This window comes from Monodon monoceros, unplaced genomic scaffold (genome assembly GCF_005190385.1).
Source record: "Monodon monoceros isolate NGI ecotype Baffin Bay Population unplaced genomic scaffold, NGI_Narwhal_1 Super_Scaffold_21, whole genome shotgun sequence".
Classification (NCBI taxonomy): Eukaryota; Metazoa; Chordata; class Mammalia; order Artiodactyla; family Monodontidae; genus Monodon; species Monodon monoceros.
Genome location: NW_021703778.1, coordinates 15,373,354 through 15,400,132, shown reverse-complemented (window position 1 = coordinate 15,400,132; position 26,779 = coordinate 15,373,354). Strand labels below are relative to the sequence as shown.

At 35.5% G+C, this 26,779-nt stretch overlaps 1 protein-coding gene across 1 annotated transcript in view; it reads left to right on the top strand.

The window, feature by feature from the left end:
• Window positions 1–26,779, top strand: part of MALRD1 (MAM and LDL receptor class A domain containing 1) — a 579,678-nt gene that overhangs the window by 421,415 nt on the left and 131,484 nt on the right. The window contains exon 32 of the mRNA XM_029239293.1: window positions 8,027–8,184. Coding sequence (XP_029095126.1) covers window positions 8,027–8,184 — 158 coding nt within the window. The remainder of the gene's footprint in view (window positions 1–8,026; window positions 8,185–26,779) is intronic.

Genomic DNA, 26,779 nt, shown 5'->3' with positions numbered 1-26,779 from the left:
TCCTGTGTTCTTTCCCAAATTGCATTTCTGATTTCATCTATTATTCTTCTATAAACTGTGTTCTTGTCCCTCAAACATGCTTTGGGTATTATAAATGTCAACTTTGGGCCATATCATTTTTTTAGTATGACCTGTAATTTTGTGTCAATGGTGAACATGATGAATTGGTTTGAAGGAATCAAGGTAAGCAGGCCTGTAGTATAAGGTTTTCTGTTTATCTGGCTAGGAGTAAGGTTGTGTTTACTAGTTATTGCAGCTGTAGATGACAGAAGATAAAGTTTCCTCTGGTGTCCTTGTTTTTGTCTCCCTTGTATCTTCATGTCCCAAACTTCTTAAATAAGGTCTGAGGGATGATGCTCTTTCAGTACAGTTCCCTGTTAGTATGTAGGAGCCCTACGGATGTGATGATGGGGTGGACAGGTGCTGAGTGTAAGGTCAGGGGAACGGAAGCTTTCTACAATCCTATGGTTTGAGCTCAGTCTTCTAGTGAGTCTGTGTCCTTTCCCTGTGACTACTCTCACCCTACCCGACCCCACCCCAGACCCCTTAGGTGAGATAGGAAATCTAGAATTTGCCAAGAAAATTAGGCACACTTCCAACTGGCTACTTTTTCCCCTCTCCCTGTAAGAAGCAGAGGAGATTTTTCTCTCCAGTCTTCACCGTGAGAACTTGGTAGGGCTCCTGGAGGTAACATTGTTGGGGTGCCCCTAAGACTGGTCCCCCTAGAGTTCATATCCCTCCAGCTTTCCCACACTGAGCCTCCAGCAATTTGTTAATTACAGTTTACCTTTTCCTCACCCAGTACAGGCTCCGGCCACCGTTCCTTTCCCCAAGTTTCTGCTTTGCTAAGTTGTCACTGTCTATATCTGCCTGTTGTCTCTTCAGTTTTGGGGCGGCAGTTTCCCCTGTGATCTCTATTCTCTGAAGGATCTAAGAAGAGTTTTTTGAGTTTTTGTTGCTGTGAAGATGAAACTGATGCTTTCGAAGCTCCTTACATGCTGGACTGGAAACCAGAAGTCTTCCCCCATTTTTTTTTTTAGAATAATCTTTTCCCACTCCTATACAACCTTCTTTGCCTACTTCATCTCCACTGTATTCTTTAATATACTAATATAATCTACTATCTTTTATGAAGTCTTTCCATATCCACCAAATTTAAGCCATCTTTTATCTGTTGAACTGCATAGCAATTATGATCTACATCAGTCCTTGGTATTATATGCTCACAGTAACCCCAGTGAGCTGTATATCATTATTATTATTATCATCCCCATTTGATAGATGATGAATATGAGAGACAGCGGGAATTTAGTGTTTCGCCCAAAGTCATAAAGCTCACAAGTATCAGAGTTTGGATTAGAACCCAGCTAGTCTGACCCAGAGCTTATCTACTAAATAGTACATATTGTTAGCTTTTTTTCTTAGAGTCTTTTGGGTATGTTTCATATTTTCGCAGTCATAACTTGTCCATCTCCTTAACATCCAAATGCAAGACATGGTATCTTCTATATAATAGTTATCCAATCAGTAACTTGTGATTGATTACTTAATCAATTCTTAAATGATTATTTCCACTGCTAAAATCACATTTATATCTATTCTTTAAATTTTTCATGAGAGTAACAATAATTTGCAGCTGTGTTCTAAGCACTTTACATGTAGTGTATCGTTTAATCTTTACTGCAACCCCATGAGGTTAAAGTATCTACTATAATGATCTTATTGCTTCTGAGTCCTGGAGAATTTAAATAGGCTGCCCAAGGTCACATACCTAATAAGTGGAAGAGTCAGGATGTGAGTCAAAGCCTCCAGTACCTGCAGACTTAACTAGTGGAAAATCCAGCCCACAGCTTCTGCTGTTTATTTATTAAAAGAATATGATAATCCTGTTTTCTGTTTCCATAAAAATAAATATTCTCTTCTTATTTGCTTTCCATACAATGGATCAAACAAAATCAAAGTTCTTACCATATCTCACTTACCTAAAGAAAAGGGTTTATGATTTATATTTTTATTTTACTTTTTAATCTCAACTTGGCAAATGAAATCGTTACAGAAATGCTGTTAAGCCAGTAATGTTTCCAAAGGCATCTTGACAAGAAAAGACAACTAAAGATGTTGTTCAGTGTTCTTTTAGTATAAGGATTAAGAACTACAGAGTCCTTTGAAATTCCTAGACTTATAGGAAGAACCAGCCAATTCCATTCATATTTCATCTTCGTGTGGTTGAGACATTCTTGCTTCTGAGCAAATTAGAAGCTTTCAAAATAAGATGAATCTACCCTGTGTTGGCATGTCACAACTAGAAGCTTCACTTTTATATCAGAACATTGCATACTGAGGGGAAAAACTTGCAGCACCAAATGTGATAATAGTAAATAGTACTGAAATGAGACATTCAGCTGAAAAACATGTTTTAAAAAATAGGTAATAATGACTCTCAAGAGAATAATGTCTGAGAATAAACTGTTGGAAAGGGTAAAAATAAAGAAATGCCAAATCTATTCATTACACAGCTCTACAAAAAGCAAATAGAAGTGATATAATGACAGACAATGTCTATCAAATACCATGAGAAAATTTCATTTGACTTGAGAGGCGCTGCATCTGTGGTTGCCATTTTGACAACTTTGAGGAAACTTTTGTTCTCTGAGTATGTTTACATTTCACAGGCTGTAAAACTTGCAGATGCAAATAGCCGGCACCTTGAAAATCTGGGGGCGGGGGAATGAAAGTAAAAAAAGAGATTGAGGGCATTTCAACTGATAGTCATTATGCACCCTTCTATTTTAGAGTGAGAGACAGGTAGAAATTATAGAGAATGTAGAGCCCAGCTAAGTAAGTCTGACTCTGAGGAAGGGAGAATTTGCTATCTTGAGAGACATATTGCATCGCATTAAAAAAAAAAAACATTAGGCAGCTTTATTTTATGAAAAAGAAAAAAAAAAGATGAAAATTGCCTACAATTTAAAACAGGGAATGAATTCAGATCACTTGAAGTGGGAAATTGTCTTTTATGATTTGACCCTAGGGCAAACGAGTATGATTCTGCTGAGGGCACTGGAGCTTTAAAAATACAGCTTTCTTTTAAAAGTATTAACTGTCTATTTTAAGAAGACATGTCAAATTTATTACCTTATGGCATAATAACTCAATGAAACATTTTTGAAAACTCAAGATTGTAGCTAATAACATCTAAGACAAATTAGAATCTTTACTCTCTACAGACACCAAAGTTAAAAAAGAATGTCCATGAAGCATGGTGATGGATTCTGAATGTGGCTAATATATTTTGGCCTCTAATGTCAAGAAACAGTAGTGATATGAACAAAGTACACTTTGATGCTGAATTTGCCCTATTTGACACTAAGTCAATTTTTGAAAACATGTCCAATTCTTTAAAGTTTTTAAGGTAAAAAATTGAACATTAATGAGAAATTTCTATCCAGTTCTTATTTTAACTAATTAAGATGTGAAATATAAAAGCTATACCCTAAGAATCTTAAGAACTTGTAATCATTACACATGTACAAGCAAAACTGAAGTATTAATCTGAAAATTTACAGAAAATATCAGGAGGCAGAAAGTATGGGGAGAGGTAAAATTCAGACAATATTTAGTGAATGCCTATGTTCTAGAGTATTACATCTAGTAGTGTTTAATTAAAGTATGATAGATTTTACAAACTTAATTGAATGCATACTGTCTAATATATGAGAGTTAAGTAACATTTTAAACGCCCAGTAGAAAGCTGTGAAACAGTCCAAAATCAAACCAACAAACAAAAAATTCCGCTTCTGTAGAAATCTGTCCCGCGAATGAATGTTGTTGATCATTCCATATAGTTACATTTAAATAAAGCTGGTTTAATGATTTATCATTAAATTCTAACTATGTTGTGGCAGCTGAGACTTTTCAGTTTTATTATCTGCTTTAACAAGTTCTGAACTTTGTGTGGGAGGCTAGATTCCCCTTGACCTTCCCCAAGGATTTTGCTAGATAGAAATAGGTAATTTATCTATAAATAGGTAATTCTCAATGAAGCAACTAAAAGTTTATAAATGTTCGAAAGTGGGTCTAGTCTGAGCTTGCTAGATAAAGAACGAGTCTATTTCTGAAAATATAATTTAATGTAAGGTTTTATAATTTTGTGATACAGTACATAGTTCCTGGATAATTCATAAATTTCTATTAATAATTTTAAGAGGCTAAGCAACTTTTCACCTTGATGATTCTCCAGAAAAAAGATGACATTGCAACAAGTCTATTCCACTTACAAAGTCAGACTTACAGATGCTTGAGTTCTAGAATTTAAAATCCCCAAAGACCAAATTTGCAATGGTGGCTTCTAAATTGCCATGCACGGTCTTGCAATCTTAAATTTTTTAATGGATAAAACTTTACACGCACTAATACATCACACAGGAATTGACTTTCTAATTTTTGTGTTTGACTGTGGGATTTTGTAAGACCAAAATTGAATATGCAAATCAGAAGAGGCCAGGAGGGGTGTGCTTTGGAAACTCACCCCGAGTTCCCTAACTTTGCTAACTTTAATGTTACGCCGTATATAACATTGTTTGTCTTGTACTGAAATAAGTATGCTGCAGTGAAATGATGGATAATTGTCATCCCCAGTGAACTATAGTTTTTTTGCTGTTTTTTTCCTACACTGAGTTCCATGATATAGCCCTAAAATACAAACATCAGATTGTCCCACGTTCTTTTCAGTGATGTATCTTTGCTAAACTGCTTTTCAGTAGTCGCTGTAAGAAAAAGTAAGTACTGGGGAAGATAAATGTGAAATAGGGAATGAAGGTGAGGGTTTTCGATCTGATTTCAAGGTTTAAGAATGTGTGCCCAGTAGGCACACATTCCAATAGAAAGTAACTGTGGCTAATTAAAAATGAAATAATTTGTTTTCAGTTTGTATGTTTTAGTTTCTAAATGCCTGTAATATTGTTGGAACACCAGGAAGCATTAAGTTCTTTGGACTTAAATACTTAATAAACAAAACTGCAGTATTGCTCCCCACCTGGGCTGCTGTGAAAAAGGTATTGGGAGAATTCCTAACTTTGTAAAACAGATTAAATTTGTGTCAGTGAGCACAATTACTTTTTTCCCACTGCCCTAAACATTTGACCTTCAGCATCAGGTTAGCAGTAAAGCATAGAATGAAACATATTTGCTGTCTGAATTAAACATAATTTGCTTTTGCGTTAGAAGTTCATCAGTCTCATTATGTATGCCATACTATTTAAGAGCTGAGCTACTAAATGTGGAATGGTTTCATACAAACATAGTTAACATTAATCTACCTTATTTGGAACTAGATCAAGGCTCTTTCTTTACATCCAGTATAGGTTGAATAGATTCCATATTTTCAATAAAGTCTTAACTATATAAAAAAGTAATTATTATAGCTAATTGTATTATATTTCCTCATTCAGGGTAATGTTTTGAAGCATGTTCCATAAAGTGTAGTCTAAATGTACTGGAAGTCATCAAGAGTGTAAAAAGTAATCAGATGAAGGAAAACTTAGATGATCTTGTTTAATCAAAATAGCGTGGGTTTACAAGGGGGGAAGGTGACGGGGGGGGTGGTGGTGGTGTGATGAATTGGGCGATTGGGATTGACATATATACACTAATATGTATAAAATAGGTAACTAATAAGAACCTGCTGTATAAAAAATAAATTAATTAAATTTTTAAAAATAACATGGGTTTAAAGAATGCATGTTCTTAATGAATAAGCCATGGTTCTTGGTAGGTTTGACAGATGGAGTGTAGGTGTATCTTGGTTGTGCATGCCACATATATGTCTTCATTTTCCAAACAAGTGGCATCCTTGCAAAGAAATGTGAAAGAAAACTTAGAAAACTGTTTCATTGCTGAATTAAAATAGTGTGTACAATTTTCCTAATCCAATATTTGCTAGCACGTAAAATATATTTCATAGGACAATGAAGATAGAAGACTGTTCACTGATGCGATAGGGAGACTTTTCAACTTTTCAAATTATTTCCACTACCACTCTTTTATATTGAGGAAAATCTATATATAGATTTATAATAATTCACATGTCATTTTCCTTGGGTATTTTTCTTGATTAAGATTTTTTTCTTTATTTTGCCAGACATGATAAGGGTTCTTAGCAGAGAGAAATATTTTCAGTAAGGAACATTTTTTTAAAAATAGATACAAGTCACTTTCAGTTTCTCATCTGTCATGTAAGTCATTTGGAAGTCATTATTCCCATCCGCATAACAAGACAAAAAGCTGAATAAACTAAAAGTCAACAACTCTTCCTGATCTGTTAGAGAATTGAGGTCAAAGGCAAACCACTGCCTCCAAATTGGAGACAAACAGGAGAAACAGAATCACAGTTTCCTGGAGCAGAAGCTCACGAAGAGAAACCTCTGCAGGAATCAGAACTGGGGTAGGAAATCCTAAACTATAACTGATGAATTGTTGCAGGCTCAATGTGCACACATTTGAGAGATTAAAAAATCCCAGGGGATTCAGTGTCGGGGGCTCCACACTTGTGTAAGTTTTAACTTCAGTAGTCCTGCCATTTCTCACAGTGAAGATAGAGAGACCTCCTCTCTGCTTTGAGCTGGTGGAGGGGAAAAGTAGCCATTTTGAAATTTACCCAGAGCAGTGTGTTCTTAATAACAAGACCTGCCCTCAAGAGAGAGCACCAATAAGTATTGGCTATCGCAACAGCTAAATCCAAATCACTGATAACACCAAATGTGGATGAGAATGAGAAGAAACAGGAACTCTCATTCATTGCTGATGGAACTGACAAATGGGACAGCCAACTTTGGAAGACAGGTTGTCAGTTTCATACAAAACTAAACATAGTCTTACTATTAGATCCAGCTGTTGTGTACCTTGGTATACTCAAATGAATTGAAAACTTCTGTCTACACAAAAGCTTAACACACTGATGCTTACATAAGCTTTATTCATATTTGCTAAAGCTTAGAAGAAACCAAGATGTTCTTCATAGGTGAATGGATAAGCAAACTGTGGTACATCCATACAAGGGAATGTTATTCAGTGATAAAAATAAATGAGCTATCAAGCCACAGAAAGACATGGAAGAACCTTAAATGATACATATTGCTAACTGAAAGAAGCTAATCTAAAAAGGCTATGTACTGTATGATTCCAACTATATGACATTCTGGAAAAGGCATACTGTTAATTCACAATTTATGATTTAAGAACATATATCTCAGTAACAATAATAAATACCACAGGAAAAAAATACTTTTAATTAGAAAATATGTTAATAACCTTAGTTTAGAACTACAAATAAATATTTAACATAAGAAAGTATATATATATATTTTTTTTTTCATTCTCCCCCAATAAACGCCACAGAGGGAATAATGACTCTGATGAATTTTGATGATGTCGGCAGAAAAATAAAATCCAATTGTGTTTAAATGGAGAGCTCTTTCACATACTAATGCAGTTGAGAAGAACAAAAGTTATCTATTGCTTAGAAAAATAACATGGTGACTTTAAGAATTACATTTCACTTTGCAGTTCTTGCCTACCATTCACTGTTACTTTGGTCAGTGTGGGAATCAGAACAACCAAAAATGAGATACAATATCAATCAGCCCCAGCAGCCTCTGAACCTACTCTACATGCAGCATACAAAATATTTTATGTATTTGAAACTGACAGACAGGTTTGAGCAAACTAGGAGAAAAGGAATACACTTTCAGAGTCAACACAACTATTTGATCACTTTATGCACAAGTCGCATACCAAGGTGAATTTTATGAATCACATAATCATAGTGACACTCTTTTTAATATTGGTTCAAAGAATTAAATATTATTAATATATAACTGAGAAAAAATGAGTTGTGTTTAATTTTCTGTGTGTGTGTGTGTGTGTGTGTGTTTGGGGAAAAATGAAATCTGTACTTGATTTAAATATATTCTGCCTCATGCTATAACACATATGTCACTAAATAAAAAATATATTCATCTGTTACAAGGTAGTGGCCAGCACTTCCTGTATGTCAACTCATCTGGCCCCAAAGAAGGATACACTGCAAGAATCACTACTTCTCAAAGCTTCCCAGCAAGCCTCGGAATGTGTACCGTTCGGTTCTGGTTCTACATGGTCGATCCCAGGAGCATGGGAGTATTAAAGGTACAAAAGGAAGACAGAGATTTGTCTTTCACTGAAATATTCAGAGCATATGTTTAAACATTTTTTTTTTTTTTTTTTTGGTAGTCAGACAGCACCCATCCTGATTCTATTAACTTCTCTTTTCTTTCTGGGGCGATGGGACTTTGGCAAGCAGTGCTGTCATTCATCTTAATCTCATTCAAGATTTATGTCATTCACTGCTGCCACCTGAACTCAATTATGGTTCATGCTATTTAAAAGATTATCTAGAGATAAAAGATTATGGGCAGATTCTACATATATCTTCTAATAACAACTTAGATAGGGACAATGAAGAAATATGATGAGAGGGATAATAATGGAGAGAATTTTCTTCCACACAGTAAAAGCAAAGCACACTTAAGATTATAAGTATATATCAGCTCACGCTAAAAACAACATACCTGCTTCATTTTTAGCTAATATAAGAATCTGCACCAAATGCAAATGTCTTTAAAGAAACAAGTTGCTGCATTTATACTTCTTATTGCATGAGAGATCAATGAATGAGCTTTTCATTCATTAGGAACCAATTTTGAAATCTTAATTTCTAATCAAAAGATTGTATATCAGAACACAACATGTAGTGTTATTGCTTTGAAATTATACAGTCATTTATTATTGGGATAAATACAATTTGGAATTTTTGTCTTTATCTCAAACATTGTCCCTTATAAATAATAACAACTATTATTAAGTGATTCCTATCTTTCTGGCTGTTCATTTTAACTTTATATGTGTTATCAGTTTTAATTCTCACATTCACCTGATGAGGTAGTATCTTTTTCCCAAATTTTTAGTAAAGAAACTGAAACTCAAAGTGACTTAGTAATTTTTCCGTGATTGCACAACTAGCCAAAAATCTGATTTCAAAGGTCTGACATCCTTTATCCAGCATTGTTTCTCAGATTTTCTGCAGCATTCAGAGATGTCTAAGGAAAAACATGAGGGAAAGAAGGAATAAACGGCCTTATCAATTCTAGCCATTGATAGGAAAGAGAGCTCTTATCAAGTAAAACTAAAAACATGCAAAGAAAGTGGTGGAGTTATATGGATTCTATTTAAATGTCCATTTTCCTAAAGAGAAGCCAGTAAAAACAACAGAAAAAGAGATTCATTTTTAACAGTTTCAATACATGTGAGTCTATGTAGATCATGAGAAAAGTTTGCTTTTTTTTTCATTGTTTTTACATACAGTGTGTGAATATTCAGTAGATTAGCCTTTTGCTTATGCTAAATTTTGTCCGGGGTAATTTATAACTACTGATCTTAAAAAAGACTCTGTAACATGTTGTTTTTACCGACATTTTAAAACATCGATGCTGCAATTGAAGAGGACACTAGTCAGTGGTTATTTGTTACACACGGAAGCAAATAAGAAATGGAAAGGCCAATGAACCATTCAATGGAATGCACGTAGATTCCAGTCACTTTCTAACAAAATGTTGCTTCCTCAATTCAAAAACAGTGTCCGTATATCCTTTAGCTCTTCACCAGCTGGTCATTCAGTGCTATAGACTGAATGTTTTTGTCTCCCAAAATTCAAATGTTAAAGTCGAACTAAGACAGTCAACTAGTTTAGTTACCTAGTTAAACAGCCCACTGCTTTAATCCATGCTTCTACAAATAACCTTTGAAATGGAAACGTTGGCCTCAAGTCTTGATTTCTGATAGCTTGCTTTTGGTGAGTACAGGTTTTTCTAACTGGAGGCCAGCAGTTAAGTGTAGCAATGCCTTTATACTCTGGGCTGCCTTCAGAGAGGTCTACTGGAAAGAACAGTGGAGGCCAATGGTAGTCAGGTTGACACCCAGGTTTTGTAGAGGAACTGCCCTACCCTACTCCAGATTGTCTTGGTAGGTTTGACTGTCACCATGGCTTTTTTTTTTTTTTTACCGCCTCCATAGATGACCCAAGTGGGGCCAATCATAGTCATTTACAGTATTTGATGCAATGTTTATAAGAGGCTCTCTCTTTCTTCTGTGTTGCAAGTCACAAGGAAGTAGGCTAAATCTGGGGCTATTGAAAGCCATCTTTCCCAATATGGGGAGAGAGATTGTGTGAGAAAGAAGCTAGCACACAGAGGAAACAGAATTGTGCCTGTTTTGTTTAAATCCTGGAGCCTGCTTTACCTGAGCCAGTAAAATTCTTTTTGTTACTTGCTATTGAAAAATTCCTAACTATGACAGGCACCCAAGGAGAAACTGTTTTCATAATGTATCCTTATGTCTCTGACAGATCACAGTTCCTGTGGCAAGTCTCTTTCTCAACTATTGCTTTTAATCTTGAATTATTCCCAGACTGAAAAACTTCCTGAGTATGCCATATTTTTATATGTGAGTGAATCAATTAAGTGGAAACCCATTCTTTTTACCCTTTAAATCAAGGCTTTCCAGCAACATGCTGTTTGTTCACATGCAAGTTTATTCTTTCTTTTAATCTCTAATTTGGGTATAACAGTGTCACATTTTACAACATTTTCTACGGTGGGGTTTTTCAACTGATGTGTTGCATTTGAAAGAACCTGTAGTTACAGCATTGGCAAGTCTGATGGACAGATAGCTTCTTACAAAAGGTCTGAGAACCCAACTTTGTGCATGTATTTTCTAAATTAACCAGAAGTCCAACTAATATTATCTGGATTTGTGGTGAGGAAGAACCTCCTCTTTTGCATATTAAAAAGAAATTTTTAAAGAATAAAATAAATGATAATGTCCACTGAGGGCATGGATGTGGAGAAATAGATAGTCATTGCTATCAATATGCAATTATAAAGAGCATTTTGGAAATTAAAAGCTTTATAATTTTTATACTACCTACCAAAACATTCTACATCTATAAATATTTATAAAGAAATAAAGATAGATATGCTTGATGTTTTATTTATAAGGTTCTTCATCTCACTGTTGTTTATAGTAGGAAATATTTGAAACCACCTGTATGTCAAATACTAAGAATTGGTGAAATATAGTACATTCACTCTTACAATGAAATACTATGGAGAAATTAATTCTATGAATGAATAATTAATGATGAAGAGAAGTATTTATGATTCATTAATAACCAAAGTAACCAAATTAACAAATATTTATTTTAGAATGCCATATAAAAATATATCTAGTTTTATATATGTTAACATATGAATATCTATATCTATATATTAATTTAATAAATATCTGTATCTGTGTGTGTGTGTATAATATATATATATATATATATGAAAAATATATGGAAGGATAGACACTAAAATGGTAAAAGTAATTACCTCTAGATGGTGAAATGAAAAGATTTTTTTCATTACTTTTACTCTTATTTATTTTATAATTTTTCTACATTAAACATGTATTACCTTTCTAATGAGAAAAATATGTATTTCTAAAGGGTCTTGATGTTTGAAAAGGTTGAAAGACACTGCTCTAAGATATGCCATAAATAGGTGACTTCTTGAGTTAATAAATAGCAAGTACAATTCTGGAGCATATGGTAGATTATAACTAATCTGAAACTATTTCTTACACTGATTACATAAATCCTTTAGAAAGGATATGGCAAAGAAAATACCTACAGTGAAGTTTCATGATAGAGCATCTATAAGGCCATAAAAATAACAAGGTATTCCTAAAAGAGATTTCAAATTGCAGATTGTGAGAGAATGCTTTCTTGTCAGCACAAATTTTATGAAATTGTATTAAGTGCTATGTATTCCTTGCCCTTCTGTGCTCTGTTCTGTATCCCAGAGAACTACACTTTCCCGAGTCCTTTGCTGTCTGCATTCCTGAATAAGTTTGGCCAACGGAAGGTACTGGCCAAAGATCTGAGGGCAGGAAGAGGAGACAAACCTTCCTCCTCTCTCTGTCTCTCTTCTTCTCCTTCTCTCTGTCTCTCTCTCTCTGTCTCTATATCTATATCTCTGTCTCTGTCTCTGTCTCTCTGGCTGAGTTTCTGCTGCATCTCATCTGTGACTCAGTTCCCCTAGGGAGTCCCTGCTTCCCTGGCTCTGGCTCCCACCAAGGATGCCTGCCAAATGCCATCTCCTTCCAGCAACTTAGCTTCACTACTCCCTCCCTTTGACCCTCTAGTTTTCAGGTTGGAGACATCTTCCTGTACATACTAATCTTCCTGTACATGCTAATCAAAATTTCCTTGGTAGTTTCTCATATCTTCCATAAAATTGGTACCCATTCCCTATATTAAAGGTCCTCTATTTGAAATATGTTAGTTTATATTTTCTAACTCAGCCCTGTCTAAGTGCCCACCCCAATGAAAACACAAATCTTTTGAAGACATTAACTGATAAAACAATGAAAAATTTTGAGTGAGCTTCATTCAGTTTAAACTTGTCCTCCTTACATTAACTTATTAAAAACTTACTGTTTAGTAGGGGCGGACAGAAAACAAATTTAAGAAACACAAATAGGAAAACTTCAATTTGTGATACAATACTCTGGAGCAAAGTAAACTGTTTTCTGTTATAAATAATTACTCATGGTCTGCTGAGAGAGTTATTTTATATTGAATGGTAAGAAAGTCTCTCTGAAAAATATGAAGTTTGAATTTAGATTTGAAAAACCAGAAAGATCCATTCTTGTGAATAACTGAAGTAAGAATATTCTAGGCAGAGGAAACAAGCTAATGGAAAAGCTCAAAAGTGGGAGGTATCTGAAGGCCAGTATAGCTGGCACAAAATAAGCAAGAGAGCGAGATACGCTAAGAGATAGGTAGGAACCAGCTCCTTCAGGGCCTTGTAAGGATGGTAAAGAGATTAGATTTTATTGTAAGAATCACGGGAAGTCATTGGAGAGTCTCTTAGCTTAGCCTGCTATAACAAATTAACATGGCCTAGATCGCTCAAACAACAGAAGTTTATGTCTCACAGTTCTGGAGGTTGAGGAGTTCAAGATCAAGGTATGGGCCAATTTGGATCCTGTTGTGAACCCTCTTCCTGACTTTTCACTGTGTGCTCACCTGTCAGAAGGAGATCATCTCTCTGTGTCTCTTCTTATAAGGACACTAATCTCATTCACAGGGACCTCACCCTCATGAGCTAATAACCTCCCAAAGATCCTACCTCCCAAAACCAAAACATTGGGAATGAAGGCTTCAACATATGAATTTGAGGAGACTCATTAAGTCCATAGCAGAGAGTTTAAAATCGAGGGATAATAGCACCTCATTTGAAAATTTAGAAGATCTGTCTGGCTGCTGAGGGGAAAAAGGACAGGACCTGGGGGTAGGAGGAGGCCAGAAAGTGGAAGTGAAACAGGGAGACAAGTTAGAAGATGATTTCCAGCGGTCTCTGGCAGAGAAGATATAGCTTGGTTTAAAGTGGAGTATAAGGATAAACTGGAAAACAATTGCTACAAATAATGAACATGACTTAGATCTTCGCTGGCATATTAAGATTATTTTCTAAATAAAGCACACTTTAATTGTATTAGTATATTAGTGAAGGACATCATATAAAGCTAGGGCAGTCAAAGAAGACATACAGTTGATGAGATCAAAGTGAAATTCAATTATGAGGTCCCTATTATTTTTAGGGTAAAAAGCCAAACAATTCAGTTTTATCCCAGCCTGTAAAGTAGAGTGCTGCATGATGGAGGAAATGTTTTACGGGAACTGGAAAGCCTGGTAGTATAATAAGTGAATAATATTCAGGATAGTGAATGAATAATATTCAGAATAATAAGATAGCTATACAGGCATCAGTATCCCTTGATTCACAGGCTCACAAATTATGGAACAATGCTAATACATACTTTATTTTCTAGGTCAGTTTCTCTCTGTCTTTCAATTACCTACCTACATATTAAATGAAAAGCACTCTTTAAAATGGTTCTGGTCTCTTTCTCATTCACATTGCCAAAAGAGCCCTAAGTGAAACCCAATTAATTTCCCATGAGATTATTTAGTTTCAGTAGTTCATCTTTCTAGCTTCTGGCTTGTTCTGATATTTAATGCTAGCTCAGGTGTGTTATTTAATATCTATGGAAAGAGGTAAAGTTTGACACAGGACAAGAGAATGTCTCTGCAAATGACTAATATCCTTTGATTACTCCAGACTGATGTTTTAAAGATACAAAAAGGAAGTGAACTTTTATAATTAATACTTTTTGTAATTTATAGAAATTTCTAATTACTCGGGGGGGGGGGAAACGAACTATTTCCTAAAACTTCTTTCAGTGTTAACAGGTGGGTTAATATATCTAAATGGGCTTCTAGAAGGCTATTGTTCATATATCAGAACAGATAGCCACCAGGTTGAAGTGGTCTTGATTTTAAAGTTGAGTTTTAGAGCTACATGATTTCTGCTAAAACCTATGGAATTTAGCATGTAAATATTCCATTCGGGAAGCCATTATTGAGGTGGCCGCATGCTTGTGAATTCTGCTTTGTTTTCTTTTAATGTGATATTTAGGAAGATAGTAAGATCAGAGAAAAAAAAGAAAAAAGCCGAGAATAATAGCGGAGGGTTACTGTATGCCATACACTGAAGTCGTTTACATGTATTGATTGATCTAATCCTCACACCTTCCATGAGGCAAGTAATGACATTACCTACATTTTAACAGATGAGGAAAATGAGATACAGAAAGCTTCAGGAACTTGTTCAAGGTCACAGAGCTATTTACGAAATGGCTCCAGCATATGCTTTTAATTACTATGCTCACTGCCTCTCAGAACTAGATGGGTTTTTTATGGCGTATTTTATTTTCCATATTTTATTATTCAAAATCATCTTTTATTTCCTACCAATAGTTACTGAAATCTGGTTCTTTAAAGGGTGCTTTGCATATTTCCGGTTCTACATATTGTAGTTTTCAGTATAAATTTGATTTGAATTACAAATGTAGCAAAAAACAAAAAAAAATTGGTGTAACAGTTATTTAAATCGTCCTCCTAAATGTGTAGTGTGTGTAAGGTGGTGTGGGAGATGCTTTTGGTATTTCTTTTTCCTATAATTGCCTGCGTGACAAACCATTTAATCCTTCTGTGCTGCTGCTTTTGGTGATTAACTTGTGAATGAGCCGTTCACCACGGATAAGAGCTACCAGACTACATCCTCTTTGTCAAACTGATCCAGGCCTCCTCTGGTCAGTTTCGGAGTCCTCTTGGGTTTGTCATTAGAACTATAGCTGTCCTTTTAGAAGAGTTGGACCTTTCAGGGGCCCATTTTCTACGATAAATGCAGGAGGAACTTCTGTTTATTCCCTGTGATGTTTCCAGGCACATGAACTTCAGAACGGGAAGTTTAGCAGAGAAGGAAAAGAGTGTCACTTCAATTCAGCCTTGTTTCTGAGATGCAGGATGACCTTGGGCCCTCTGGGGGATGGTGCAGAGGCACAGCGCACCAGCGAGGGCCAGGTACTGTGAGATATTCTGGAAAGGACTTCTGATACATCGATCAGCAACTACCCTTATCACTATATATAATAATATAATCAGAAATAATTAAATAATGAATCAATGAAATATTGTGTATGAACAGTTTCTAGTTAACAAAGGAAATGCATTTTAGATTTACATTCATTTAATCAGGGCACTGGGTTACCACTTAGTGCAATGAAGTAATAATTTACAAGATGGTAACCTGTGTTAATGACTTGCCCCAAAGGTTCTGGTTATTACCATGAGATGTTATGTTACCACATAGATGAGGACCTGGCCCATTTCTTAATTATCACTAGCGCTCTAGAGATTCTTCCAGTGATATGTTGAGTAAAAAGAGAAAGGAGGGGGCTTCCCTGGTGGTGCAGTGGTTGAGAGTCTGCCTGCCGATGCAGGGGACACGGGTTCGTGCCCCGGTCCGGGAAGATCCCACATGCCGCGGAGCGGCTGGGCCCATGAGCCATGGCCGCTGAGCCTGCGCGTCCGGAGCCTGTGCTCCGCAACGGGAGAGGCCACAGCAGTGAGAGGCCCGCGTACCGCAAAAAAAAAAAAAAAAAAAGAGAGGGAGAGAAAGGAGGAAAATGTTAAGTTTTGAAAAGGAAAAAATATATTTTAAAAAGTTGAATATGTACTTGTATTCATATAGAAATATATATACAAAATTAAATAGGTACTAGTTTGTATGGCATATGCTTCAGACAATTTACACATCAGATTTTTTTTGTTTAATCCTTTATTATTAGTGCTTAATTTAACAATGCATTTTTTTATGATGTTATGTTATTGTGAAAGTTGTTGAGAGGCACTATCATATTCGGTCAATAATTTTATTCCTTTTTTATATGCATTTTAACTGTCCCAGACTAACCAGTTCTCTCTCATTCCTGTCACATGCTAAACCTCATGGTCATTATTTCCACAGGTGGTGGTACACTGCTTATCAAAGGCAGCTTTTGAGAACAACATTCGATAGTGTTTAAAAGCAGAAACAATAATATATGCAGATATCCCCAGGCATAAAAGGTTGGAAGTGTGTGTAGGAGTCACTGAGCATACTTAGCACATTTCTGCCCTCTAAACAGACTTGTCGAAGCTCGAGATTATACCCTACATTTGAGCATTTCATACTAATTTAGCATAAACATAGCTAGTAATGTACTAAGGCAGTAATTCTCAACGTGTCTCACACACTGCTGTGTTGCAGTCATTTGTAAGATGTGACACACGTAATACGCAAGAACAGTAGTTAAAATGAACCCAAGTACTTTTTAGTGATTTCCTCCCTTTTTTGAGTATAGATTCAAGATTCTCCCTATATTATATCAGTGTGCTGTATTTAATCTGACAGGTCTTATTGAATAGAAGAGAAGAAATGTAAGGTTGTATCTGATGTGTCAGGCATTTTGTCAAGCAGTTTGCATGACCCTCAGGACCATGTGATGAGGGACACCGAGGAGAGTGCCTCAAACACAACGTATCATCCATCACATAGTGAGAATCATGAGCTTATGTTAACAACTTAGCAAAGGTGGGCATACAGACCTTGACAGCAAAGATACTTGGATAGGACAGGTAGAGGAAACGATGCTGACATGTGCTGTGTATCTTTTATTGTAGATAGTAGACATATAAACCTCAGGATGGTAAAAAAACGCTGCTGCAAGTTTCTATTAAAGTATAAATTATCAGGCTGGGATGGCACTACATGAAATGCAAAGGGTGACACTCAGAAGGAGCTAATCGAATATGACCTTCAAATTAGACTTTCCCTTTAGAGTATAATAAAAGCAGGAAAAGAAAAGTGACCTCAGGTTGAAGAGTTATGCTGCTAAAAATTAAAATCAAGTTACCGTTTTAGGACAGAGACATGGGAATTTGCAAAAGAAGGTATTTCTTACCCCTGCCTACAAGCAGGCTAGGTGCAAAGTCACCTTGAGAAAGAACCAAAACTCAGCTTCGCATAGAAGTCTGGGTCCCAAGCTGAATATTGCTTCTTAAAAAAAAAAAAAAAAAACCCAAACAAAAAAAACATTTAACAGATTCATAGTTAAAGCAACTTTTCTTTTACATTTTTATTTTGTGAAATCTGTCAGTCTCTATTGTCTTTATAGATTTTGGCCTTAATACTTTGCTTAGGAAGCCCTTTCCTGTCATAAAATAAAATATTCTCATTTTTTTAAGTTATCTCATAATTTTGACTTTTTAGATTTAACTAGTTCATCCACTTATAATTGATTTTGCATATGTATGGTGAGAAGTTAGAAATTCATGATTTTCTTTCCAAATAGGAAGCTCGTTCTTCCAACATCACTGATTCAGTACCGTGTCCTCCCTCTGTTGATTTGACATGCTTTCATAATGCGTTAAGTTCATATATGCATTTGTAAACTTTCTACAGATGTATGAAAGAATGATTGTTTCTTCACTGGATGCAAAGATAGATGCACAGAGAGACGATAGAAACACAGAGATAAATTAAATCATAATCCTCTACATCCTTACTCACTGTTATCTACGTAATTTGTCAATTTAGGGAAAAAAGGTATTTTAAGTTCCTCCAGTATAAAGTCTCAGTTTGTCTTTCTGTTCTTATCGGTCTCAGCCCTTACATTTCAAAGCCATATGGTTGAATGCATGAAGATTCAAGACAGTTATAGGTGCTCAAGGAATTATAACTTTTATCAATATTAAGTACCTCCTTTATATTTTCCTGAAATCTTATTTTGTCTGTTAATAATATGGACATTCTTACCATTTAAAAAATAAATGCCCTGGACATATATACACTACCAAATGTAAAATAGATAGCTAGTGGGAAGCAGCCGCATAGCTGAGGGAAATCAGCTCCGTGCTTTGTGACCACCTAGAGGGGTGGGATAGAGAGGGTGGGAGGGAGATGCAAGAGGGAGGAGATATGGGGTTATATGTATATGTATAGCTGATTCACTTTGTTATAAAGCAGAAACTAGCACACCGTTGTAAAGCAATTATACTCCAATAAAGATGTTAAAAAAAATAAAAATAAATGCCTTAACATCTTACTCATCCCTTTATTTTTAACAATCCCATGACTCTTGACTTTAGTTATGTCAGTTATAAACAGCATATGGCTGGATTATTTTTTCCATAATCTGAGCTTCTGTTTTTTTTAATAAATCAATTCAGTCCTTTCACATATGTACAAAACGTTTTTCGTGTGTGTTTTCTATTAGTCTTTTTCTTGTTTCATTATCTTCCCCTTTACCTCTGCCCTTAATTAGAGTGATTGTATTTCCTTTATTCCTCCTTATTCCCAGTGTTTGTAAGTTTTAATTGCTGTATCTTTTTTCTAAAGTGGACATTTAATTTTTAGTAAATCTATTCAAAATATTTATCCATTTTTATTGAAAATTAATTTCATAGTTCTAACCTATCCACCCCTCAAATTAAAGAAGACCTTTGGCAAAATTTTACTGACCTGGCTCATCCTCCCAAACAACTCTATGGCTTACTAAAATTTGTTGGAACATTAGATTCATGGTGTAAATAATTCATCTACTCTCCTGGCAGTCGTATTCTTTAAAATGCCTTAGACCTCACCGGTATATAATTATCAAGTAAGACTATATGTTTTACAGTTACCTTTGCTCACTACTCTTTATTAATTCCTCTGCAGTCCGCTATATTGGATTCTTTTTGTTTGATATGTATATCAGTTTGCTCAGGGCTGCCATAACAAAATATCACAAAGTGGGCAGCTTAAACAGGAGACATTTATTTTCTCACAGTTCTGGAAGCTGGTGGTCCAAGATCAAGGAGTCGGCGGTTTTGATTTCTTCTGAGTCCTCTTTCCTTTGCTTGCAGATGTTTGCTTTCTCACCATGTCCTGGTCTTTCCTCTACGTGGGTGCATTTTTAATATCTCCTCCAATGTACAAATTTCCTCTTCTTATGAGGACACCAGCAAGATTGGATTAGGGTTCACCTTAAGGGCCTCCTTTTAATTTAATTACCTCTTTAAAAGCTCTATCTCTAAATACAGTCACATTTTAAAGTACTGGGGTTTAGGGTTCAACATATGAACTTTGGAGGGTCACATGCAGCCCATAGCATGTTTTATTCATAGGTATTTCAGAAACAGTGCATGGCTGGTAAGCTTTTTGAGTTCCTGATTGGCTGAAAGAAACATATCATGGATCCATACTGGAAAGATAGTTTGGGTATGAACTTCTAGGTTCAAAATTGTTTTTCCTTAAGTAATTGAAGGCACTCCTGCATTGTATTCTAATGTCCAGTGTCTATCTGCCATGTAGAAGACAGCTGTCTGACTGATTATTTCTCCTCCAGGATTTTCACATGTCCTACTTTTCTTGCAGGAAGTGGGTAAAATATTCTTTTAATCCTTGGAGTTGATAAATTCTCCTGGGAATTTGATGGGCTCTCATCATTTTTCACCTCCGGGAGGATTTCATCTGTAATTTATTTAATTATTTCCTTCTAAAGACATCTATTAGACTGATGTGGAAACTTCTGGATCTATCCTTGCTGTCCCCTACCATATATTCTCAAAGTTTTCATCTCTTGGTCCTCTGACACTGTGGTCTTGGGAGGATCACTTGGTTCAGTTTTCCAGTTCACTTTGTGAAATTTAATCTGTATCGATTCTGCTATGCTGTTCATCTCTGGGGGCTTTACTTCAGCAATCATTTCGTTAATTTCCAAGAACTCTGAATGCTTCTTTTTCATATTAGTTTGTTCTATTTTATAGATATGATGGACACTTGAATCTCTCAAGGGAATTAATTACATTTCTTTATATATTTCCCCATTTATCCTATTAGCAGTTGCTCTCATGGTGTTCAGTACTGGTCTCAATTTAATTCCTGTCTTTCAGAATTTTCCTCAACTGTCAGGTTACTTACTATTGGTTTTCTATTCCTATATGTGGATGCGTCTAGATTGGATAATATTACCATGTGTATTTTATTGTATCAGACCAAGTAAGAAATTTTCTTTTCCTAGCAGTGAATATGCATTCTAATTCAAGATCTCCAGTTTTATTGCTCTGGTGTAAAGAAGGAGATGCATTTTCTAGTGGACTTACATTTCTGATGTACTGCTGGCTTGTTTATTTGTCGAGGGAAGTACAAGTACTTTGTGGCAGTCACAAGGCCACCACCTCACTTCTTTGGTCTCAGTGCCCTTTCGTGAAAACTCCCGTGTCAGATCTCCCACGCCAGCAGTATTTATCCACCTGTGTGTCCTAGGTATGAATGCCTGCATCAGTAACTCCTAACATATGGACTGATCTGGCTTTTTATGGAGTCCTTTGATTAATTATGAGCTAGTGACACATGCATAGCTTCTTCTCTATGCTGTCCACCTCTTAGAGTTATTCCAGAATTCCACTGCGAACAGTCACTTTTTTGTTGGTCTTTTTTTCACCTGTAGATGTTTGCAAGTTCCTCAGTTTTGTTTATGTAATTTCAACCAACAGTTTCCATTTGGTTTAAAACTTCCAGGAAGTCCTTACTATTTTTGTATGTTGGTAGATGTGCTCCTAAGTTTCCTGTGCTTCTGTGGATTTCTTTCAGTATTTTTCCTGTCTTTGCAGTGGAACGTTCTTGAGGTGTATAAGTAAACATATGTTTCTAGTTAGCCATCAGAACCAGGAACCATTTTTCCAAATATTTACAATTCTGCAGAATACACTAAAAAAAGTAAACTCCCTTTTTTTTTTTCTGTTTGTTGTTTTACAGTCTAAAATTTCCCTCATTTTGAAGCAAGATGTTTTGAAGGCATTTTGAAGGTAGTCTGTACAGTGATTAGTTGGGAGAAAAAAACATGGAGGTATCAGGCTAACACTGAATGCTACACAGGTCATTCTACTATTGAGAAATATTTGGTTGGTGCTGTATGTCTGATTACTCCTAAATAGTCTGTCTCTTTCAAAGAATGTGAAGTTAATGTTGTAGAGCTAAATACAAGTCAGCCACTTTAATTTCCACATGCATAGTAGCTGTAATTTTTCTCAGCTCTTCTTCTTCTGATACAGCCAGTGATGTTTTTTGCAAACTAGTGATGTTCAGGAGAGGCAATCAACTGGAAACCTATGTCCTAGACCCAGCTTTCTAAGTTGCTAATGACTAGAAACTTACAGAGTTTCTAAAGCTCTCTGGTTCTCATTCCCCTTATTTACAAGCACCCTAGTGATGCATTTGTAAAAAATCTGAAAAATCTGAAATTGTGCCCTGAAATCATTTTTTTTTAAAATCCCGTGAATGTGTCAGCTCATTATGGTGAAATTGCCTAGTTAACTTTCTTATTAACATGACTCATCCTACTATATTAACTCCTTTTTTCTGAATGGATGATATATGATATGTAATAGCAAGCTCTTAAATAATAATAAAAAGGAAATGTATTTAGTCTTGATACTTTATATACATTATTTTAATTTAAACCTAATAACAGACATATCAGGAAGATATCAGTATTTCTTCCATTTAACAAAAGAGAAATCAAAGCTTGAAAAGGTTACATAATTTAGCCTAAGACATCCAGTTAGTATTGGCAGAGCCAGGATTAGAATCTGGGTCCTAGCCCCTGACCATAACACTGTTCAGCCTTCTTATTTATAGGGAGGTAAAACCCTGAAGGAAAGTTATATGCTTTTTAAATATGATAGAGGGACCAGAAATTCCTCCTTTTACCACAAATATTCACCAGCAAATTTGGCTGGTCCTTTATAGTTTGAACAGGGTTTTCATGTCAGTGAACTCATTTAATTTGCTCTGAGATGTTACAGAACAAACTGGATTCCCTTTTTCCCATCTCCAATGAGAAAGGCAAAGAAAAAAAGAGTGATCTATTTCCTCAGCCTTTAGGGACAGAGCTGAAATGTAGATGGTTCTGCAGTTCAAATTCTGACGTTCTAAGGTTGTTTTTTTTTTTTTTAAATCATCCATTCTCCTACTTACCTATGGTGTATTTTTAAATTTTAAGACACCATAGCTTATTTATAACTCACTGACTGCCTAACCCAGAAAGAAAATTGTGGTGATGTTTTAGTGCGAACAAGGAACTATTTGTAAGAAATAGCGATTAGGGTATTGCTAGCTCTCACAGCAGTACCTGAATAATCCTGATTTTTATAAGTAGATACGTTTTCTTTATCAGATAAAATGATGGATTTGCCGGGGTAGAACTTGTGCAGTGAGAAACAACAAGAATGCTACTTCTACTTCCACCACTGGTCATCGAGTTACTTGGTCTCTAGGCCCTGTAAAGTTTTTGACTAGATGATCTCCAAGATCCTGTCCAACTCCAAAGTTCTTAAATCTTTAGCTTTTTCATTCTTTCATTCTTTAGCAAATGTTTACTGATCCCCTATTATGTACCTGGCAAGTGTTCAAGGCATACATAAATAAACAAAACAGACAACTCCCTGCTCCCGTAGAATTTATGTCATAATGGGGAAACTGCCATTAAACAGCAGGAAATGAGATCAGTGAGTAAGCTGAGTACTCTTTTTCAAGACTCTGTGACAAAGTAAAGCAGTGTAAGAGGATCCGTCGGGCTGGGTATGGGCAGAGTGAGCCGCTTTAAGGGTGTAAGCTTAGAGCAAACGCTTGAAGGAGGTGAGGCTGTGAGCCATGCAGATACAGTGCCCGGAGTGGGAGAACAGACAGAAAAAAACAGTACAAAGACCCAAGTCAGGAGTGTTCATGGGGTTTAAGGAGATGGGCAAGGGAGTCTTGTAGCTAGAGCACAGGGAAGGAGGAGAGAGTAAGAAGACACAGAGGAAGGGGAAAGGTCTTGAAAAAACTTTCATACCATTGGAAGGATATTTTTATTACCTTTGTTGTGTGACCCAGTTCTAGAAAGTTGCTATTACTGAGTTCTTAAGTGCCTCCTTTGATAGCTTAATATACCTGGTACTTTGATAATTCTTGCCTCTGATCAGGCAAAGGAGCTTGGTCTTAAAGAGGGAGTTGGGAAAAGGAGCTGACATTGGCAAGCTTAGAGGTGATGTGCCACTTGACTTTTTTAAATGTCCAAAATTGGAAATAGAAAGTGTGATGGAAAGAGGGTAGGGAGGAAAGAGAGGGTGAGTAAATGTGTTTAGAAGACCAAGTGACCATTTGAATAATTGCTTTAATTGGCATTGAAATGGATGAGGCAATTGTTTTTTTCCAACAGAATAGGAAATTGAGTGAATCAAAGCAAATCAGGAAAATTCCACACTAGCTCTGTCATTCTCTACTGTGAATATTTTGGGTTTTTAAAAATATTCTTTAGATTCATAGACTTTATTTCTTTTAGCAGTTTTAGGTTTACAGAAAAATTGAGCAGAATGCCCAGACGGTTCCTGTATACAGTACCCACTCTCATTACCCCCAGCTCCAAGTTTTCGCTATTATTAACATCTTGCATTACTCTAGTATATTTGTTACAGTCGATGAGCCAACATTAGCTCTTTATTATTAACTAAAGTCCATAGTCTACATTAAGGTTCACTCTTCATGCTGTACATTCCATGGGTTTTCACAAATGTATAATGATGTGTACCCACAGTTTCATACAGAATAGTTTCACTGCCCTAAAATTTCCCTGGGCTCAATCTATTCACCCTTCCCTACCTCTCCCACACTTCTGGTAACCATTGATCATTTTTTACTGTGTCCACAGTTTTATCTTTTCCAGAAATTCATATCGTTAAAATCATGCAGTCTGTAGCCCTTTTAGATTGGCTTCTTTCACTTAGAGATATGCGTTTATCCATGTCTTTTTTGTGGCTTGATAGCTCACTTCTGTTTTTATCACTGAATAAGATTCCAGTGTATGGATGTACCGAAGTTTAACTATTCATCTGTTGAAAACCCTGTTGGTTGCTTCCAAGTTTTGACAATTATAAATAAAGCTGCGATACACATTAATATGGAGGTTTTTGTGTGGATATAAGTTCTCAGATCCTTTGGGTAAATATCAAGGAGTGCAATTGCTGGATCATGTGGTAAGGATGTGTGTAGTTTTGTGAGAAACTGCCAGACTGTGTTCTAGAGTGGCTGTACCAGTTTGCATTTCCACCATCAATGAAAAAGAGTTCCAGTTGCTCCTTCAGAAAATTTGGTATTTTCAGTGATTTGGATTTTAGCCATTCTAATATGTGTTACAATTGTTTTAATTTGTATTTCTCTGATGACGTATGACGTTGAACATTTTATCCTATGCCTATTTGCCACCTGTATTGCTTCTTTAGTGAGGTATCTGTTGGACATTCTGTGTATTTTTAAATTGGGTTGTTTGTTTTCTTATTTTTGAGTTTTAAAAGTACTTTGTATATTTTGTAATAGTCCTTTATCAGATATGTGTTTTAAGATATTTTCTCCAATCTCTGGGCCATCTTTTCATACCCATAACAGTGTCTTTCACAGAGCAGAAGCTTTTAATTTCATTGAGGTCCAATTACCAATTTTTTCATTCATGGTTCATGATTTTGGTTTTCTATCTAAAAAGTCATTGCAAAACTCAAGATCACCTATAGTTTCTTTTATGTTATCTTCTAGATGTTTTATAGTTTGCAGTTGACATCTAGGTCTGTGAACCATTTCGAGTTAATTTTGGTGAAACATGGACGCTCTGAATCTAGATTCACTTTTTTGCACGTGGATCTAGTTGTTCTAATACCATTCGTTGAAAACACTAACCTTCCTCATTGAATTGCCTTTGTTCCTTTGCCAAAGGTCAGTTGACCATATTTATGTGGGTCTGTTTTGGGCTCTATAGTCAGTTCCTTTGATCAATTTGTCTATTCTTTCACCAGTACCACACTGTCTTAATTAATGTACCTCTGTAGAAAGTCTTGCAGTCAGGTAGTGTCACTCCTCTGACTTTGTTCTTCTCCTTCAATATTGTGTTGGCTATTCTAAGTGTTTTAACTTTCCTTATAAACTTTAGAATGAATTTATCAATAGCCCTGAAATAACTTGCTGAGATTTTGGCTGGGATTGAATTCAATCTATACATCAAGTAGGGAAGAACTTACATCTGGACAATGTTGAGTCTTCCTCATGGAATATCATCCATTTACTTAGATAGTTTTTTCATCACTTTTGTAGTGTTCTTCATATAGACCATGTACTTTATTGTTACATTTTTACATTTATATTTCTTTTTTCAGTGCTAATATAAATGGTATTATGTTTTTAATTTCAAATCCAACTTTCATTGCTGGAATATAAGAAAATAATTGACTTTTGTACATTAACCGTGTATCCTACAACCTTGCTATAATTGCTTATTAGTTTCAGGAGTTTTTTTCATTGTTGTTGCATCTTTGAAATTTTCTACATAGACAGTCATGTCACTTGCAAACAGAAGCATTTTTATTTCTTTATAATCAGTATACCTCTTATTTCCTTTTCTTCTCTTATTGCATTATGTCAGTTTTCCAGTACAATGTTTAATAGAAACAGTGAAAGCAGACATCCTTCTTTGTTCCTGACCTGAACAGGAAAGTCTCCAGTTTCTCACCATATACAGGCAAAAGTGATGTAAAGAACTCCAATTTCAGACACATATTGAAAAAAATATATTTAACTTTAAATATATTGAAAAAGAAGCTTATAAGTATCTAAGTTGGATAGCACAAATTAACTACTATGGTAAGACTGTAAGACTGAGCTAAGATTTTTCTGCTGTACATGAAACAATGCCTGGTACTTAGCCAAAACTCAATAAATATTTATTAACTGAATGAACGAAAAGGTAAATGAATGTGTGATGACAATGAAAAACAGGACTCAGAACATAAAACATCTATGTTCTTCATTAAAAAATAAAAATAAAAACTGGTGACATAAAAATAAGAATGAGATTAGCTATAGGTTCTTTGTAGGATATTCTTTACAAGTTGAGGAAGTTCCCCTCTATTCCTAGCTTCTTAAGAGTTGTTATCATGAATGGATGTTAAAATTTGTCATATGATTTCTCTGCATCTATTGATAAAATTATATGATTTTTCTTCTTTAGCTTGCTGATACGATAGATTACATTAATCAATTTTCTAATGTTTACCAACTTAACATACCTGAAATAAATTCTACCTCATGGTTGTGTATAATTCATTTATACATTTTTGGATTCATTTTGCTAATATTTTGTAGAGGATTTTTGCATTTATGTTCATGGAAGATATTGGCCTATAGTT